The 21,380-nt window shown below is 41.7% G+C and overlaps 1 protein-coding gene across 1 annotated transcript in view; it reads left to right on the top strand.

The window, feature by feature from the left end:
- LOC126463579 (baculoviral IAP repeat-containing protein 6) overlaps positions 1–21,380 on the top strand; it is a 314,074-nt gene that overhangs the window by 212,418 nt on the left and 80,276 nt on the right. The window contains 4 exon segments of the mRNA XM_050096169.1: positions 1,203–1,363; positions 12,055–12,197; positions 12,294–12,473; positions 13,218–13,444. Coding sequence (XP_049952126.1) covers positions 1,203–1,363; positions 12,055–12,197; positions 12,294–12,473; positions 13,218–13,444 — 711 coding nt within the window.

Genomic DNA, 21,380 nt, shown 5'->3' with positions numbered 1-21,380 from the left:
CCAGCTGTCTTGTCTCCATGTAAGTTTACAGTTCCCTTAAACAAATTAGCAGATATGTTGTTAATACCATTTTGTGATGTAATCTGAATGAAGAGAGCCAATATTAGTCGATTACATCATCATTGATCAATCACTGCAAGAGGTTAAAACTGGCAGACATCTAAGAGTATCCAGTTGGAGCAGTTTAATGTAGATTAACTACAGAAATCCCGTTTCAGAGAAAGCAAATGCAAAACTTTGATGCATCCAATCCTGCTGTACTGTTCAGCAGTCTGAAATTATTGACGAGTTTTGTTGGTACACTATGTGATCAAAAGTATCCAGACACCCCCAAAAATATAAGTTTTTCATATTAGGTGCATTGTGCTGCCACCTACTGCCAGGTACTCCGTATCAGCGACCTCAGTAGTCATTAGACAGCGTGAGAGAGCGGAACGGGCATTCCGCTGAACTCATGGACTTTGAACGTGGTCAGGTGATTGAGTGTCACTTGTGTTATACGTCTGTACGCGATATTTCCACACTCCTAAACATCCCTAGGTCCACTGTTTCCAATGTGATAGTGAAGTGGAAACGTGAAGGGTTTTCACTTTTCCTTTTGTAGAAATGTTGTTCTTATTGTAGATGTCAGTAGCTAATTTGTATGCTAAATTCATTTTGTGTATTTGTGCTACCATTGGCTGCAAATATTGTGAGTTAAACTAATGATTGTTCCACTTTAACAAAACCGAGTCTTTCCGTTACTTAGCTATAAAAAAAGTTTAACAAGATGTTGTATTTGCGTAATATTTACAGAGGCTAAATAAAGCAGTGGACACAAGAATTATGATCCTCCTCGTTTGTCATTTCAGACCCCATTAAGTAATTTTCTCTGAGATTACTTATAGAGAAAGTATTTCTTTTGTGGTTTGATTTTCGAACATCTCTGCTGATTCCCTCCATTATATTAAGAGTAATTGTATTAATACTAAACTTTTGCCTGCATTAGTTGTTGTAAGATTGTGGACCTGTGTTTGAGAGAAGTGGGGCATGGTGAAAGAGAACTGAGCTTTTAAGGTCACACGTTAGTTAGAACTCGTGGATGTTCGTTATACTGACTTTCCTCAGCCAGTAATTGAGGTTTATATTTTTGTTTCAACATGTGCTTAAGAGGTTGTCCTTAATTTTGCAACTGAAATTTACATTCAGTTTATTTTTTACAGGGTCTCTTTCCATAAGTCACTCCTCCGCATTAAGTTCAACAGTTGTTGACTCTGTTGTGGAATTGTTGTATCAGATGTGCACAATACAAGACAGTGCAACAAAGGACAGAGTGAAGGCTTTGCTTTTGTGGTTGCAAGAAACTGCATCAGCTGCTATACAGGTATGTAGATTTTGCCCATTTTTTCAGCTTAACAATTAATTGTATCAGTGAAGAACCCTATCCCCAGCAGGCAAGATTTGTTTTACTTATGAGCGTTTTCTGAAAATTGATAGTGCTAAAAGAAATTAATTTGTTTATGTCTAATATTATTTGTTTAGATTTATATTAACTAAGCAGTAACATTGTAATTAAGAGAACTCCTTTCATTGTGACCGAAGTTGGTACTGTTGATTTGATAATGTGCATAGGTATTCATATGGTTTCTCCAAATCAGAAAACTCGTGTTTCAGACTGTAGTCAGTAGTGAAGGATAGTGAATGTCAACAGTTAAATGTGCATGAAATAGTAAGCCAAGAACAGATAATGCGGAGCATTCTACAAAAAATGTACACACAGGAAGGTTGGGGAGGGGGATTTATAGGGGGCCTACTTCCCATAATCTGATGATGATGTCATCCTGGGCAAGGTACTTGATCACAGTATTTCGAAATGATGAGAAAGAAAGTTGATCCCTAAGGTGAGTTCCATTATTACAACTTGCATCAGACAGCAGTATTTCTGTTCTGAAATACAGAAGGCATGACAATATACACTATTGTTTTTGAAAATATGACCACTATGAAGAAACCGTAAAGGCTGTAGAGGAATGATAGGATGAAGTAATACAGTAAATTGTGATTTTCGCAATATCAAAACACGATCATAAATTGTGTACTCTTGTTACCCATTTTCTACCATTTGTGTAGTTTGCTCAGAAACTGCTGTGCAGTGGTCTGTAGGTTTTTGGATTATATTTCTTCTCATATTGTGTAACTTTTTGAAGATTACAGACTCTTAGACAGTCAACTTCTGAAGAGTAGTTAAAACAATTGATAAAATTTTATGTTTCAGAAAAAAGTAATCTCTTCTAGCTACTTTCTCTGTTAAAAATAAGACTGATTGTTGAAGTATTGAAGTTGATTTACATTGGAACCTCAGTTAATGAGCACCTCCCATAATGTGCAATTCATGTAACAAGCAAAACAAATTCTTAAAAAAGATACTTGCATAACGAGTGACAACGATTTAGTATGACATCAACACAACAGCCATGCACACGGAGGGTGAATGATCAACAACATGTATACCTTTCATTGTCAGCAGTGACACATGACAATGTCTTTAGTACATACTGCAGTCTGAGTTTAGCATTCTTTCTGCTACCATCTTACCACAGCTTGTGATCTCACAGTTTTCTGAACTTGTATTCACACAGTGTTTTTTGTGTGCAAAACGTAATAATCTTTGTAGAAATGCCCCCAAATGATAAAGTCGCAAAAAGACTACTATAAGAGAGAGAAAATTACCTTAGAAACGAAACGTAAAATCATTGAAAAACGCAAATGAGATGTGAGCATCGCAGATTTAGCATGCACATACACTGAAGAGCCAAAGAAACTGGTACACCTGCCTAATATAGTGTAGGGCTCCTGCGAGCATGCGGAAGTGCCACAACATGACTTAGCGTGGACTTGACTAATGTCTGAAGTAGTGCTGAAGGATATTGACTCCATGAATCCTGCAGGGCTGTCCATAAATCCGTAAGAGTACGAGGGGGTGGAGATCTCTTCTGAACATCTTGTTGCAAGGCATACCAGATATGCTCAATAATGTTCATGTCTGGAGAGTTTGATGGCCAGCGGAAGTGTTTAAACTCTGAAGAATGTGCCTGAAGTGACTCTGTAGTGATTCTGAACATGTGGTGTCTTGTATTGTCCTGCCGGAATTGCCCAAGTCCGTCAGAATGCACAATGGATATGAATAGATGCAGGTGATTCAGACAGGATGCTTACATACATGTCACTTCTGAGAGTTGTATCTAGATGTATCAGGGCTCCCATATCAGTCCAACTGCACATGCTCCACACCATTACAGAGACTCCACCACTTTGAACAGCCCCTTGCTGACGTGCAGGGTTAATGGATTCATGAGGTTGTCTCTATACCAATACAAGTCCATCCACTCGATAAAATTTGAAACGATACTTGTCCGACCAGGCAACATGTTTCCAGTCATCAACAGTCCATTATTGGTGTTGATGGGCCCAGTCCAGGCATAAAGCTTTGTGTCATGCAGTCATCAAGGGTACACGAGTGGGCCTTTGACTCCTAAAGCCTGTATTGATGAGGTTTCGTTGAATGGTTCACACGCCGACTCTTGTTGGTGGCCTAGAATTGAAACCTGCAGCAATCTGTGGAAGGGTTGGATTTGTGTTAAGTTAAACGATTCTCTTCAGTCCTTATTGGTCCCATTCTTGCAGGATCTTTTTCTGGCCGCAGCGATGTCAGCTGACTCCTGATATTCATGGTACACTTGTGAAATGGGCATATGGGAAAGTCCCGACTTCATCGCTATCTTGGAGATGCTGTGTTCCATTGCTTGTGCACCGACTATAACACCACGTTGAGACTCACTTAAATCTTGATAACCTGCCATTGTAGCAGCAGTAACCAATCTAACAACTGTGCCAGACATTTGTTGTCTTATATAGGTGTTGCCGACCACAGCGCTGCATTCTGCCTATTTACATATCTCTGTATTTGAATATGCATGCCTATCTTTGGCCCTTCATTGTACAGTCAGTGTCCATCAACTATTTGCACTGTCCTCAAGAACAAGGACAGGATTAAGGAGATAGCTGCTTCAAAGGGAGTGATAAGAGTAGCTATGCAATGGTTTCATGTTCGGCACGATGTTGAAAGGTTGCTCCTGAGAAGAACCAGCATACACAGGTTTGCGAGGCATGGTGAAGCAGCCAGCTCCGACTCAAAGGCAGCAGAGAATTTCATCGGCAACTTAAAGATGCTCATAGATTCTGAGTGTTATCTGCTGCAATGGGTTTTTAGTTGTGATGAGGTGGGTCTGTTCTGGAAAAAGATGCCAAAGGATACCTTTATAACAGCAGAGGATAATGTATTGCCCACTCACAAGCCAATGAAAGACCGTCTCACACTGCTATTCTGTGCCAATGGAAGCACCGAGCAAGGTGGCGCAGTGGCTAGCACACTGGACTCGCATTCAGGAGGACGACGGTTCAATCCCGCGTCCGCCCATCCTGATTTAGGTTTTCCGTGATTTCCCTAAATCGCTCCAGGCAAATGTCGGGATGGTTCATTTGAAAGGGCACGGCCGACTTCCTTCCCTGTCCTTCCCTAATCCGATGAGACCCATTACCTCGCTGTCAGGTCTCCTCCCCCAAAAAAACCAACTCTGTGCCAGTGGAAGTGATGATTTGACAATTAAGCTACTGCTTGACAATTAAGCTACTGCTTGTTTACCATTCAGAAACTCTGCAAGCCTTCACAAAGTGTAAAGTCCAGAAGAGCAGGTTAAATGTGTCTCAGAGCTTTGGAAATACCAGTTCAAGATCATTGCCTGCATGAAGATGATCGAAAAGGGGTGGGAAGGGATTACCAAGAGAACACTCACTTCTGCGTGGAAGAAGCTTTAGCCGGAGTGCGTTGTCGAATGTGATGAATTAGTTATGTATCGTGAGTAATAAAATTCATAACATCCTATGTGTTTGAATGGGATGGATAAAAGACCACTCACCAACGGCAGCAGAACTCGCACATAAAAGAGGGTTATAATTAGGCAAACTTTCGGAACCAGTGAGGGCAGAAAGGTCGAAGGGGAAGGAAGAGGGGTGAAAGAGAGAAACTGGTGTGTGGGGAAAGAATCCAGATGGCACGTGTGGTGAAACAGGCACCGAGGTCACAATTGTTATGTTGTAGAGCATGCTTGGCAATAACATGTTGCCATCAATAACATGTTGCCAGTATACACCCTCTGCCCATGCCCATTCATTCTAATTGATAATTTGGTGGTAGTCGTGCCAATGTAAAAGGCCAAATAGTGTGTTGTTTCACAGGTTGCTCTCCCTTTGATGGTATATGTTTTGCCAATGGTAGGGCTGCTATAGGTGGTGGTAGGAGGGTGCACCGGGCAAGTCTTGCAGTGGGGACAATCACAGGAATAGGAGCCATAGGGTAGGGAGATGGGTGCAGGAGGAGCACAGGGTCTGACAAGAATATTGCGGAGATTGGGAGTGCAATGAATAGCTATCCTAGGTGTAGTGGGCAAGATTTAAGACAGAATGGATCTCATTTCAAGGCATGATTTTAGGAAGTTATAGCCCTGTTGAAGTAGATGATTAATGCATTTCAGACCAGGATAATACTGAGTTACCAGTGGCGTGCTCCAAAGTTATTTTTTGAGGTATTAGCAGTACCAGGATTGGATGTGTGATGGCCCACGAAATCTGCTTTTGAACTGGGCTGGTGGGGTAATTACGTATAGTGAAGGCTGAGGTGAGAATGGTGGTGTATTGCTGTATGTTTGCCTTGAATGCCAAGGCTCTATGGGAGGGATTGTTTGATTTGGAAAGGATTCCAACTGTCAAAATGTAGGTACTGTTGTTTGTTGATAGGTTTAATGTGGACAGAAGTGTGTAGTTGGCCTTTAGTGAGGACGAGATCAACATCAAGGAAAGTGGCATGGGATTCAGAATAGGACCATGTGAAATTTATTCAGAGATTCCACGAATTATAACAGGTCTGTCTCACCAAGAGTCCATTTGGTAAAGATGTTATCAATGTATTTAAACCAAAGCAGGGGCTGAAGACTTATGGATCCCAGGCAAGCCCCCTCCAAGTGACTCATGAAAAAGATTGGCATAGGAAGGAGCCATCCTGATTCCCATGGCTGCATCCCTGATCTGTTTGTAAGTCTGCCCCCCAAACATGAAGTAGTTGTTGGTAAGTATAAAGTTCATTAAGGTAATAGCAAAGACATCACAGGTTTGAAATCAGGTGGATGCTGATTTAGGAAATGTTCAGCAGCAGACAGACCACATACATGGGAAATGTTAGTATAGAGGAAGTGGCATCAATGGTGACATGCAAGGTGTGTGGTGGGAGTGGGACAGGCATGGATTTCAGACGATCTAGGAAATGGTTGGTGTCTTTGATATGGGGGGTCTTTGTATTACGGGTTTCAGGTGCTGATCAACTAAGGCAGATATATGTTTAGTGGATACTCTGAAGCCAGAAACTATAGGAAGGCCAGGATGATTGGGTTTGTGGATCTTAGGAAGATGGTAAAAGGTGAGGGTGCGTGGTTTGGGTGGGGTGAGAAGTTCTGTGTATTGAGGTGTTAGTTCTTGTGAGGAGCCTGAGGTTTTAGGGAGGGATTGCAGGTCATTTTGAATCCCAGGAATGGGATCTTGATGGCAGTTGCTGTATGTAGAGATGTCAGACAGCTGGCATAGAACTTCACTAACATACTCCTTTCAGTCAACTACTACAATGGTAGATCCTTTGTCTGCTGGGAGGATAATGATAGAGTCACTTGCTTTTAGGGAACATAGAGCCTGGAGTTCTGCAGAGGACGGGTTGTAAGGACCTGAGGAAGGGTTGTGAAGCATTGCTGGATGTGAGGAATTCTTTGAAGGCATGTAAGGGATAATTATTAGGTTGTGGTGGTGGATCAAGTTGGGATCATGATCTGAACTGTTCAAGGCAGGGTTTGGTGTCAGGCTTGCTGTTGGAAAGGTTTTGGGATTTGGTTGCAAAGTGATACTTCCAATTGATATTACGTGTGAAGGAAAGCAGGCCCTTCACCAAAGCAGCATGATCAAATGCAGGTTTAGGGCTGAAAGTGAGACCCTTGGATAATAGAGATAATTCAAGTGGGGAGAATGCTTTAGATGAGAAGTTAAGAACACTGTACTTGATCCACCACCACTATCCAAAAATCACACCTTCCAAGCCCTCCAAGAATTCCTGGTAACTCATCTGTTCGACAGTGATAGACCATATACTTACTTGTGAATGTTGTCGTATGCACACACAGTGAAACATACCTGCAGCTGCAATATGCTCATCTAAATATGCATTGGGGGTGCTTATTGGCAGAAAAGCATCTTTCCAAATGAGTTTTCATTGATTGTTTTCTACCATGATGATAGTAGAATCTCTGCTTTATGCTGTAGTGGGAAATACTGCTTCCCAGTGTGCATTGTACAGTACTCTACGTGAGGAATGGTGTACTACCAGCAGTGATTACTTCATTAGGGAATATTTTGAGCATGAAGTCATACCCTTCTTGATGTGTATTCATATTTCCACAGGACAACATTCGTCCACATATTGCAAAGAAGGATTATAACAATTACCTGTCCCTGATATTCACATGTGCAATTCTATTTATAAAGAAAAATTTGCACAAGTTAGTACAGGGTGGTAAAATATAATATCAAATATATTTTGTAAGTGTGCAGTTTAGTATTACATTCGAGTGTACACAAAGTAGCTCCATTTTCCTTCATGGTGACTTCAAAATTTACTTATCAGTTTGAGATATCAACATGCTGAAAAGTCCCTTGCTGGCTTAATGTGTTGCTTTTAAAAGGTAGAATATCTTACACAGCAAACTCGATCTCCGTTTCGTTGACAAGGCCTTATTTTCTGTAGTAAAAATCAGAAATGGAAGGACCTTCCACTGCAGAGCATGTATAAGACCCAAGGAAAAAGCTGCTAAAAGATAAACAGAGAACATTGTGTCACATATTGTGTAAATATAAAATTATGAAGTGGATAGATTGCTACTCACCATAAAGTGGATATATTGGGTCATGGACAGGCACAACAAAAAGCTAATAAACACACAGTTTCAGTCAGAAGACCTTCTTTCAAAATAGACAACATATTCACACAAATGCAGCTCGTAGACATGTGACCATAGTCTCTGACTGCTGGGGCCAGACAGTGAACAACTGCACCTGATGATGGGAGAAGCAATGTGGGCTGTGGGGGTAAGAAGGAGATTGGGGTGGGGAGGTGGTAGGGGAACAGGAGGGGAGAGCAGGGTATGGGTGGGGGACAGAAAAGTGCTGTTTATGGGAATATACAGGGCTGAGGTGGAGAGAAGGTAGGGTAGCTAATACAGTAGGGAGGTTAGACAGAAGGTGGGAGGGAGGGGGGGGGGGGGAGACAAGTAAAAGACTGTGGGTGCTCATGTGGAATAGAAGGCTGTGGAGTGGGGAGCAGGGGAGGGGATAGGCGGCTGAAAGACAATGACTAATGAAGTTGAGGCCAGGAGGCAAAAAGAGTTCCCACCAGTGCAATTCAGAAAAGCTAGTGTTGGCAGGAAGGATCCAAGTGGTACAGGATGTGAAGCAGTCATTAAAATGCAGAATGTTGTTTTGAGCAGTGTGCTCAGCAACTGGGTGGTCCAGCTGTTCCCTGGACACAATTTGTAGGTGGCCATTCATGCAGACAGACAGCCTTTTGGTTGTCATGCCCAAACAGAATGCAGCACTTTGGTTGCAGCTTAGCTTATAGATCACACGATTGGTTTCACAGGTAGTCCTGCCTTTGACGGGATAGGCGATGCTTGTGACCGGACTTTGGCAGGTGGTGGTGGGAGGATGTATGGGATAGGTCTTGCATCTAGATCTATTACAGGGATGTGAGCCATGAGGCGAAGGGTTTGGAGTAGGGGTTTCGTAGCAGTGGATGAGGGGAGTGTGTAGCTTCAGTGGACGAGGGAATACCACTGTGGGGAGGATAGTGGATAGAACATTCCTCATTTCAGGGCACGACGAGAGGTAGTCGAAGCCCTGGTGGACAATGTGATTTAGTTGCTCCAGGCCTGGGTGGTACTGAGTCACAAGGAGAATGCTTCTCTGTGGCTGGGCAGTGGGGCTTTGGGATGTGGTGTGTGACTGGAGAGATAAGCCACTGAACATCTGCCTCACGGCTCATATCCCTGTAATAGATCTAGATGCAAGGCATGTTCCATACATCCTCCCACCAACACCTACTCCAGTCCAGTCACAAGCATCACCTATCCCATCAAAGGCAGGGCTACCTGTGAAACAAGTCATTATCAGTAAGCTAATCTGCAACCACTGCGCTGCATTCTGCATGAGCATAACAACCAACAAGCTATCTGTCTGCATGAATGCCACCAACAAACTACGGCCAAGAAACAGCTAACCAGTCACTCTTTGACAACTCTGGGAAGCCAATAAAAGACAACCAAACAAAACCTGAAGTTTTAAATTTTATGTTTAATAAATTATTCCCACAGAGGCATCACTCATGTAGAGAAGCAACTGAATGAGTTGAAAACAAATAAGTTGCCAGTTCCAAATAGAATCCTAATTTGGTTTTACAAAGAGTACGCTCCAACATGACCTCTTAGCTTCACGTATCGTGAATCTCTCACCTGGTGGAGGTGCCTCCTGCATATAAGAAAGGTAAAAGAATATACCCACATAACTACAGACCAATATCTGTAACATTGGTTTGCTGCAGAATTCTTGAACATGTTGTGAGTTTGAATATAATAAAATTGCTTGAGACAGAAAAGCTTCTGTCCTCAAATCATCATGGCTTCAGAAAGTATTGCTTATGTGAAACTCGGCATGCCGTTTTCCCACACAATATCGTGAAAACTATGGATAAAGGGCAGTGGACAGATTTTGTATTCCTGGATTTCCAGAAATTGTTTGAAACATTGCCTCACTACAGACGTTGACAAAGATGTGAGCATATGGAATAGGTTCCCAGGTGTGTGAGAGGCTCGAAAACTTCTTAAGTAATAGGACCCTGTATGTTGTCCTACACAGTGAGTATTCATCAGAGGCAGGGCTGTCATCAGGAGTGCCCCAGGGAAGTGTAATAGGATCACTATTTGTTCTCAATAAACATAAATGATGTGACTGACAGGGTGAACAGCAGTTTACAACTGTTTGATGTTGGTGCTCTGTTGTGTGGGAAGATGATGTCCTTGAGTGACTGTAGGAAGATACAAGATAACTCAGAATTTCTATTTTGCTTGATGAATGGCGGCTTGCTGTAACTCTACAAAAATGCAGATGAGTAGGAAAGACAATCCTTTAATGTTAGAGTGCAGCATTATTATTGTACTCCATGTCACAGTCACATCGACTAAATATCTAGGCATAATGTTGCCGAGCAATATGAAATAGAATGAGCATGTCAGGTTGGCAATAGGAAAAAATGACTGCTCAAATTTTTTTGAGAATGTATTGCTTATCTGTAAAGGAGACGGTGTATAGAATGATAGAGCAGTCCATTATTGAGTACTGCTAGAATGTTACAGATCCCTCCCAGTTCGGATTAAAGGAAGATAGTGAAGCAATTTAAAAGTGTGCTTTTAGATTTGTTACCTGTAGGTTTGATCAGCATGCAAGTACTATGAAGATGCTTCATGAACTGAAATAGAAATCCCTGGAGGGAAGATGACGCTCTTTTCGTGAGGTACTGTTGCGGAAATTTGGAGACGCGACTGCAGATCAGTTCTGCTGCTAGTGTACATATCATGTAAGGACCATGAAGATGAGTGAAATCAGGGCTCTTGTGGAGACTTACAGACAGCTGTTTATACCTAGCTCTGTTTATGAGTGTAACAGGAAAGGAAACAACTGGAAGTGGTACGTGGTGCCCTCCACCATGCACCGCACAGTGGCTTGCAGAATATATATGTACATGTAGATACGTGGTGGGTAGCAAACTGTGGCTTGTTCATCCTGTCCCAATTGCAGGTTGCCTATCCAGTACCTTCCAATGGCAGCAAAAATTTGGCATTCGATATATTATTATTGACTGAATTTAGAAATTTAAAATGCTGACACAGTGTACTCATTAAGAGGTGTAGCCTTCTGTCAAATCTTTAATGCAGTAAGACGAGTATTACAGTTAGAAACTGTGTACATGTCTTGAAACAGGGTAACTAATGGCACTCCAAAATATCCAGACTGTATTGCTCCAGTATTTGACAAGCAGAGCAATTAGTGACTTCTAACAAATTTTAAAGTCAATATAATAGAGGGAAACATTCCACGTGGGATAAATTATATATAAAAACAAAGATGAGGTGACTTACCGAACGAAAGCGCTGGCAGGTCGATAGACACACAAACAAACACAAACATACACACAAAATTCAAGCTTTCGCAACAAACTGTTGCCTCATCAGGAAAGAGGGAAGGAGAGGGAAAGACGAAAGGAAGTGGGTTTTAAGGGAGAGGGTAAGGAGTCATTCCAATCCCGGGAGCGGAAAGACTGCTTGTGTCTGTATGTGTGGATGGATATGTGTGTGTGTGCGCGAGTGTATACCTGTCCTTTTTTCCCCCTAAGGTAAGTCTTTCCACTCCCGGGATTGGAATGACTCCTTACCCTCTCCCTTAAAACCCACTTCCTTTCGTCTTTCCCTCTCCTTCCCTCTTTCCTGATGAGGCAACAGTTTGTTGCGAAAGCTTGAATTTTGTGTGTTTGTTTGTGTGTCTATCGACCTGCCAGCGCTTTCGTTCGGTAAGTCACCTCATCTTTGTTTTTATATATAAATTTTGAAGTCAGTTATTTAACACATTAACTCATTTGCAGTCAGAAATATGAAGCATGGGAATTCGATTCTTCAAATAATTGCGTAGTTTCTATTGTATCCCAACTCATATTGTTCTCTTTACGCCGTGTATGCTCCTTTTTAGGAATTCAGATTTGTAAAAGCTTTGTTCTAATTCATACACACCTCATTCAGTGTTTTTTAAGTGTACAAATCTGTGTAACATCTTGCTTTCCGGTTTCTTTTAATAGCAATACTGTGTTGTCTTTTTTGACAGGCTCAAGAGCAGTCATTTTCCAGTACAGAAATTTGGTCGCCATCATCAGCCTATGTACATAGTGCTGCTGCTATCTTGTGGGCTGCTCATGAAAGAAGAGTAAATTATGATCTGTACTCAATGGTGACCCCAGAATTGTTTCAGTAAGTGAAATTTCCTTTCCCGGTGAACAGGATATGAGCTGCTTAACTCGGAGTAGTGCCATGTATTTGATGTAAATTGTTGCTTTCCAATTTCAGGATAGTGTATAAGTGGACACTGAGTCTGCCATCTCATTCTGCACTGAAGAAAGCTATTGATACTCTGTTATGTGCAATGTGTTACATCAGGCATAGTTTATTTCCAATGTTGTTGCAGAGAACTGGAACATTATTGTCTGACCTAGGAATTCGTCAGTTGGCTACGGAACTGAATAACAGGTTTGTTTGTTTTATATCATTTATTACTGAGACAAATGAATCAGTCGAATAGATGCATCATCATTTCATTGATCTAGTTAGAATTATTGAACTCTTTATTGCACTGGTAGTCAAATATTAAGTGGCCAATATACAGTTTGTCTTGTGGGCTAACTTACCATTGAAGGTGAGCCCTCCCAGCCTAGCATCTGAATGCTGCTGCTCCTGACCAACATTCTGCAATTTATCAAATTTCCTTTTGAGGGAAAGCAATTAACAGTTTCAAAAACTGGGTTAGGTGTTTCTACTTTTAAATACATTAATGGAAAGTCCTTAGTGAAAGTAGTCAGCCAGTGTAATGAAGCAGCTCAGTTAGGGGTGTGTGTGTGTGTGTGTGTGTGTGTGTGTGTGTGTGTGTGTGTGTTTAAATAGTCTTCTTTTGTATCTATCATTGACTTGGTGTATGTATCTACTTCTGCACATGTCTACTGGCAATTCTTATAATTTCACCTTGTGAAGGTAAGTACTGACCAGCCATTTGGTTGCCTTGCACTTCCACAGTTTCCTTTTGGTACTAAATATCAATTTATCCTATTTAAACAGCAGATTTACTTTATTTTGCTTTCCATGTTATCATGCATTTCTTCATTCACTTCTCACCACCAGTTGTATCTGCAATGTTTTATCAAACACAGATTATTTTCCCTGTCCAAAGCATTCACCTGCTCTTTAACATGTTTTACTGTGGTTAAATGTTTACTACAGAAAGGAGTCCTACTTCAGTAAACCAAGTGTCAGTGACTCAAATCTGGAGTCAGCAGATGATAAACAAAATGGAGAATGGTACAGTCATATCATGGCACATGAGAAGGACAAAATGCAGCGTAGTGAAAGTCAGCTGATGACTCTTGCCATGGCATGTCAGTCACCACCATCTATTCAGCAGTTGCTGGATTCAGGGCTGCTTGCTGTATTAACACGTATCATTCTTGGTAAGTGTACATAAATTACTGGTAAAATAGTTTTTGCATCTGTGATTTTTGGGAAGATGAGAACTATTTAAACAATATAATTCTGTGAGTTTGGTGCCATCTCGTTTTCCCCAGTTTTAGGCACTCTTATCTCCCTCCTCATACCCATCAAACCCCACAATCTTACTTTCTGCATGGTTTCTAGAGTACGTAAACTCAACCACATGGAACATACCATAATGACTGGTTACTGCGCTGCTACAGAAATAATCTCTGCCCTTGTGGACCAGCACTTCAGCCTATTACGTGTAACCTACCCACTTATGTGACACTAATCATTTCCTATACCAACTGTCAACAGTTCCTGTTCCTTTACTACCAGGAGGCCTGCACACAAATGTCGATGCCACATCCCTGTGCACTAACATTCCGAATGCCCATAGCCTTACCACTATAGAACACTATCTTTCCCAATGCCTGACTGACCCCAAAGCTTAAACCTCCTTCCTGGCCATCATGACCAACTATATCCTCACCCACAGTCACTCTTCCTTTGAGTGCATCACCTGCAAACAAACTCTCAGAAGGGCTGTAGGTAGTGAAATGATACCATCCTATGCCAACCTATTCATGAGCCATATAGAGAATCTTTTCTTGCCATCTAGAATCCCAGACCCCTCCCCTGGTTCAGGTGTGCTGATGGCATTCATGATCTGGTTGTAGGATGAGGACACCCTATCCACATTTCTCCAGAATCTCAACACCTTCTTCTTCAGTCATTTCACATGCTCCTCCTCAGCCCAAGCAGCCACCTCCCTAGATGTAGATCTCCACGCCAATACCACTGCCGACATCAAATTTCCCAACAACCAACAGTGCCTCCACTTCAACAGCTACCATCTATTCCATATCAGGAACTCTCTTCCATACAGCCTAGCTTACCCATGCCCATTACATCTTTAGTGATGAGCAGTCCCTCTCCAAATATCCCAAGGGGCCCAATGAGCCCTTCACAGACCGAAATTATCCTCTCAACTGCATTCAGAAACAGATCTCCCAAGCTCTCTCTCTCTCTCTCTCTCTCTCTCTCTCTCTCTCTCTCTCTCTCTCTCCAGTCCCCTATTATTTCCCACATACCCACTGTCCAATTACAAAGAAGCAGTCCTCTCCTGACTCAGGACTGGAGCAGCTGAATTCTATTCTGCATCAGGGTTTCACATGTCTCGTGATGCCTTGAAATGGGTAATACTCTATCCACTGTTCACCTCACCTCTCCCACAGAAGTGTTCTGCCGCCCACCCAACATATGCAGTATTCTTGTTCATCCCTATCCCACCCTTGCTCCCAACCCCCTTGCCTCATATTTTTGCAATAGACCAAGATAAAGACCTGTCTTGTAAATCACCCCACTACCACCTCTTTCAAACATCTTAGCTGCAACCATTGTGTGGCATTCTATGTGCCCCCAAACTATGACCAAGAGATAGCTGGACTGCCCAGTTGCTGAACATGCTGCCCAGCATGATGTAGCTGCCTTTAATGACTGGTTCACAGCTTGTGCCATCTGGGTTGGTTCGTAATGCTTGACATCGTGAAGCAAGTGAAAGGTGATGTTCTGTGTAGACCTCATTCAGCGGTTGTAGTACTGGAATAATGCTGCAGAGCTCCCTTAAGTGTGTAATGCACAACATATCTATACTCATTTAAAACTCTTAATCAGTAGCTTCTGTTGTTTATGTCGATAGGAAAGTTCATATTCAGATATTAATAGATGCTTTTTCCAACAAAGTTCTATTTTTTGTGTGTGTGTGTGTGTGTGTGTGTGTTTTGATTTGCTGCCTCAAAGATAACTATTAAAAAAACAAAGAAATAATTTTGGTAATTGTATTTTGTAATATTTGAATTATTTTTAGTAGATTTTACTTCAATTTAGTAACCTGCAAGTTTCAAAATCAACTAATTTTTTGTACAGGTTCAAATTCTATTGCTTGTTATCTGCGTGTGCACCTTCTATACTATTTCTGTCACCATATATGAATCCAATGAATTAATATGTATATATATGTATTAAAAGAAGAATCATTATTTCTCCCAATATCAAACATCGTTACTCTTTCTTAGAGTTCCAGCATTTAAAATATTTATGTATTACACTGATATCTTCAAAGGACTTTCCATGGTTAACTGCCTCAGGTATCTCCTTGAGATGAGGATAAATCCTCAAATTACAATTCTGAATGTTATTCACAAAGGCATTGATGAGAGATGAAGGGTGATATTCTGAAACTGTGAAGAAGGTGAGGAACTAAAAGACACCCTCCACGCATCAAGAAGGTAGATCTTGCAATCAGAAAACTAAAAAATTTACGAGGTATGCAGTGAAGACCTAATCTATGCATAAATGTGGAAAAATGCAAGAAAACCTGCTATCTTAAATATTCACCACCATCTAGTCAAAATAGGTGTCGGAGAGAGAATCTCATAGCACTGGATTAGAGGAATAATCCATCCATTATTATAAAAAAAAATAAATAAATAAATAAAAAAAGGTCTAGAGTGCACCTCCAAATTTTCTTTTGTATAAGTTTTAACAAAATAAAACAGAACTGTGGAATCATAACTTGGAAAATATCGAGGAGGATTTTCCCCATACAGAAGCTGCTGAGACCAAATTCTCAGCCCCTGGCTGATAATGGAGTATTGCAAATACAGAAATAAACAGCTCTTCATTTCATTCTTAGGTTAAAAAAAAAACACCATGATAGTATCCATAGATCTATAATTTAAAAGAATTACCAGTCATATAATCTTCATCACAAATTAATAAAAATCAAACTAACTTTAACTAATACAAATTTGAAGGTAAAGTTGGGAGAAGGAAGTTCAAAATTTTTTGCAGTGAAAATTAGTCTTAAACTAGGTGATGGGCGATCGCTTCTGCATTTCAATGTAGTATTCGATTACATCATGGAGATTTAACAAAAGAAACACGCCTCAAATCTTAATTGGAGCAAAAACGGAGTGCCTGGGGTTTGCGGATGATTTAGTTCTCTTAGTTCTTGATGTGGAAATAGTTCATGCTGATGTCACCAGTCTCGAAAAGGATTATAATAATCCTTTAAGAAAACTGAGACAATACCCATGAAACACCTGTAAGCAGTCTTCCTGAACACTGAAAATATTAGTGCAGTTCGACAGTTCAAATATCTTGGTGAAATCACAAATCATTAGTGGGAAAGAAACTCATTTGTCACTGTCTCCTTCTCTGCATCTTTCACTATCTCTCTGTCCCAGTGCCATTCTTTTTGTCCCATTCTTTTTCTTGCCTGTGGTCACTGTCTCTGCCTTTCTCACTTGCAGTCTGCTGTCTTTGTCTTCACCTACTATTGTCTCCTCTTTATACATATTTTTGGGGGTGGTTTGCAGGGGATTTTGGCCCCTAGACTGGGAAACATTAACAGGTGGGTATAGGGGATGGGAGGAACTTAGACAATTTTTTTCATGTTAGTTTGCCAGTGTGGAGTAGTCCAGACCCCTCCCCCCATGTTGTCTATGTATCGTCTCCACAACTCTCTTTTTCTTTCCACTGTCTCATCCCTCTTTTGCTCCCACTCCTACTATCTCTGTCCATCTCTCTTCCTTTTTTACTGCTACTGTCCTCACTGACTATCACTATTTCTTCTCTCTTTGGTTCCCACAGCTGCTGTCTCCATCCATCTCTCCCTCCCTCCCTCTTCCACTGCCACTTTCTCTGTCCCACCAGCTCTGTCTCCACTCTCTTTCTCTCCCACTGGCACTGACTTCTCTCTCTTCCACTGACATTGTTTCTCTGTTACTCTGTTTCAGCACAAAAAAGCGTGAATGTTTTAGGATGCCAACATTTTTGATGAAGGCGGAATAAGGATTGAGGCATCTGGTCCCCACTTTTCTGTGAGAGTCCTTTAAAAAGGAACATATTCACTTCTTTTATGTTCCAACAGGAGCATTTTTTTGCTTGTTCCCTCCTTTTCCCCGTCACAGCAGGGAGTACTGCTTAAATGAAATGAATTCTGCATGTTACTAAAGTTTTTATAGTTTATTTATATACTTAGACACAGTTACATTCTTCGATACATGTAAACAATGAATCAGTATGGTTGACACACAATTGTCTCTCACCCAATGCAAGTTTACTGTACAATAATTCACATAAAAATGTACAACACTTTTAAACTACACCTACAGTGGCCATCATACAGACAGTGCACCATAATGTGAAAATATGGGAACTAAAAACATAGTTTGGTGACCCCAGAATCCTTACCATGTTTTCACTGTCAGTTAAAACTACATTTATGCCACAGACGAAATATTACAAGTATATTTTATGCACACAAGTATTGTAACGTTCAACCTCTCGATCGCAGTAATGGGATAATGATATAAAAAATGGTAAAAATTGTGACGACATGCCATGAATAGAAGTTATAGAAGTGGCCATTTCAACACTTGGTACTTTTGGTACCCAAAAATTATCGGTTTTTGGTGTTTTCTCAGGAACCGCCCATCAACAAATGGTGCTTTTATAAGCTATCGAAGGCCCACCCTAGACCACACCCAGTGCAAAAGAACCGACCAATTTGCTCACTTTGCCTGGGCGGGGGAAGTGTGTAATGTTTAAATTTTGGCTCTGTACTGTAGGATAGCTACAGTATGCTCGTTATTCCGATAGGTATACAGTTGGTTGCCTGTTCAAAACACTTGGCACCTCATCTCTGTGATCAATAGAACCCGAGATATGACTGCATGAAAACTTACATTTTCGTGTGCGGCTTTTTGAAGCATATTGGTATGGTGCACTGTCATATATGGACCAATATGTGCAAACATAACAAATAAATAACAACTGAAAATAAAATAGAAACTTTTACTTCTTCTATATATGAATATGAATTCTACTAAAATGTAGAAAAGATCAAATATAGCACCATGAAAATGAAACCATTCATATGCTTCTAACATTAATAACTCTACAATGTACACCATCTTTGCTGTCATTCTGGTGTTGCAGAAGGCTTTTTTTTTTTAAACCATGTCAAGTTCCATAGAACTAAATTGAGGAGCAAACCTCCAAGGCCATAGAATGTGTCAGTACATGAAACTACAAAATAAAAGTAATAACAGATAAAAATAAATGTTTATGAATCAAAACAAAAGTCAGTCCATAAGATTAAGTAAACGCAGTCAACAATACAATAAGAATCAGCTTAATTTTTCAAGGAACTCCTTTACAGAATAGGACTGACCCATGGGGATACTTTCCAGTTTCGATTTGAAAGTGCATGGATTACTGCTAAGATTTTTTAATTCGAGTGGTAGCTTATTGAAAATGGGTGCAGCAGTGTACTGCACACCTTTCTGCACAAGAGTTAAGGAACTCCAATACAAATGCAGGTTTGATTTTAGCTGAATATTAACAGAGTGAAAGCTGCATATTCTTGGGAATAAGCTAATATTGTTAACAAGAAATGACAGTAAGGAATATATATATATATATATATATATATATATATATATATATATATATATATATATATATATATATATATATATATATATATAAAAAGAAAGATGATGAAACTTACCCAACAAAAGCGCTGGCAGGTCGATAGACACACAAACAAACACAAACATACACACAAAATTCTAGCTTTCGCAACCAATGGTTGCCTCGTCAGGAAAGAGGGAAGGAGAAGGAAAGACAAAAGGATATGGGTTTTAAGGGAGAGGGTAAGGAGTCATTCCAATCCCGGGAGCGGAAAGACTTACCTTAGGGGGAAAAAAGGACAGGTATACACTCGCACACACACACATATCCATCCACACATACACAGACACAAGCAGACATTTGTAAAGGCAAAGAGTTTGGGCAGAGATGTCAGTCGGGGCAGATGTACAGAGGCAAAGATGAAGTTGAAAGACAGGTGAGGTATCAGCGGCGGCAAATTGAAATTAGAAATTAGCGGAGATTGAGGCCTGGCGGATAGCGAGAAGAAAGGATATGCTGAAGGGCAAGTTCCCATCTCCGGAGTTCTGACAGGTTGGTGTTAGTGGGAAGTATCCAGATAACCCGGACGGTGTAACACTGTGCCAAGATGTGCTGGCCGTGCACCAAGGCATGTTTAGCCACAGGGTGATCCTCATTACCAACAAACACTGTCTGCCTGTGTCCATTCATGCGAATGGACAGTTTGTTGCTGGTCATTCCCACATAGAACGCTTCACAGTGTAGGCAGGTCAGTTGGTAAATCACGTGGGTGCTTTCACACGTGGCTCTGCCTTTGATCGTGTACACCTTCCGGGTTACAGGACTGGAATAGGTGGTGGTAGGAGGGTGCATGGGACAGGTTTTACACCGGGGGCGGTTACAGGGGTAGGAGCCAGAGGGTAGGGAAGGTGGTTTGGGGATTTCATAGGGATGAACTAAGAGGTTGCGAAGGTTAGGTGGACGGCGGAAAGACACTCTTGGTGGAGTGGGGAGGATTTCATGAAGGATGGATCTCATTTCAGGGCAGGATTTGAGGAAGTCGTATCCCTGCTGGAGAGCCACATTCAGAATCTGATCCAGTCCCGGAAAGTATCCCGTCACAAGTGGGGCACTTTTGGGGTTCTTCTGTGGAAGGTTCCGGGTTTGAGGAGATGAGGATGTGGCTCTGGTTATTTGCTTCTGTACCAGGTCGGGAGGGTAGTTACGGGATGCAAAAGCTGTTCTCAGGTTGTTGGTGTAATGGTTCAAGGATTCCGGACTGGAGCAGATTCGTTTGCCACGAAGACCAAGGCTGTAGGGAAGGGACCGTTTGATGTGGAATGGGTGGCAGCTGTCATAATGGAGGTACTGTTGCTTGTTGGTGGGTTTAATGTGGACGGACGTGTGAAGCTGGCCATTGGACAGGTGGAGGTCAACGTCAAGGAAAGTGGCATGGGATTTGGAGTAGGACCAGGTGAATCTGATGGAACCAAAGGAGTTAAGGTTGGAGAGGAAATTCTGGAGTTCTTCTTCACTGTGAGTCCAGATCACGAAAATGTCATCAATAAATCTGTACCAAACTTCGGGTTGGCAGGCCTGGGTAACCAGGAAGGCTTCCTCTAAGCGACCCATGAATAGGTTGGCATACGAGGGGGCCATCCTGGTACCCATGGCTGTTCCCTTTAATTGTTGGTATGTCTGGCCTTCAAAAGTGAAGAAGTTGTGGGTCAGGATGAAGCTGGCTAAGGTAATGAGGAAAGAGGTTTTAGGTAGGGCGGCAGGTGATCGGCGTGAAAGGAAGTGCTCCATTGCAGCGAGGCCCTGGACCATGCCTGGAACAGTTCCGTCCTCCGTCACAGCGGGACCCACCTCCTCTTCCTCAAAATCACCCTCTCCTAACCTTCCAGGAATTTCTGACTTCCAGCCTTGCCTCTCAATCCTTCTTAAAAAACCTTAATCCTACTCCCAACATCACCACTGCTGAAGCCCAGGCTATCCGTGATCTGAAGGCTGACCGATCCATCGTCATTCTTCCGGCGGACAAGGGTTCCACAACTGTGGTACTTGATCGTCGGGAGTATGTGGCTGAGGGACTGCGTCAGCTTTCAGACAACACTACTTACAAAGTTTGCCAAGGCAATCCCATTCCTGATGTCCAGGCGGAGCTTCAAGGAATCCTCAGAACCTTAGGCCCCCTACAAAACCTTTCACCCTATTCCATCAACCTCCTGACCCCACCAACACCCCGCACCCCTACCTTCTACCTTCTTCCCAAAATTCACAAACCCAATCATCCCGGCCGTCCCATTGTAGCTGGTTACCAAGCCCCCACCGAACGCATCTCTGCCTACGTAGATCAACACCTTCAACCCATTACATGCAGTCTCCCATCCTTCATCAAAGACACCAACCACTTTCTCAAACGCCTGGAATCCCTACCCAGTCTGTTAC

This window comes from Schistocerca serialis, chromosome 1 (genome assembly GCF_023864345.2).
Source record: "Schistocerca serialis cubense isolate TAMUIC-IGC-003099 chromosome 1, iqSchSeri2.2, whole genome shotgun sequence".
In the NCBI taxonomy this organism is placed as follows: domain Eukaryota; kingdom Metazoa; phylum Arthropoda; class Insecta; order Orthoptera; family Acrididae; genus Schistocerca; species Schistocerca serialis.
The sequence above is the reverse complement of the archived record's forward strand: the minus strand, read 5'-3'. Positions and strand labels throughout refer to the sequence as shown.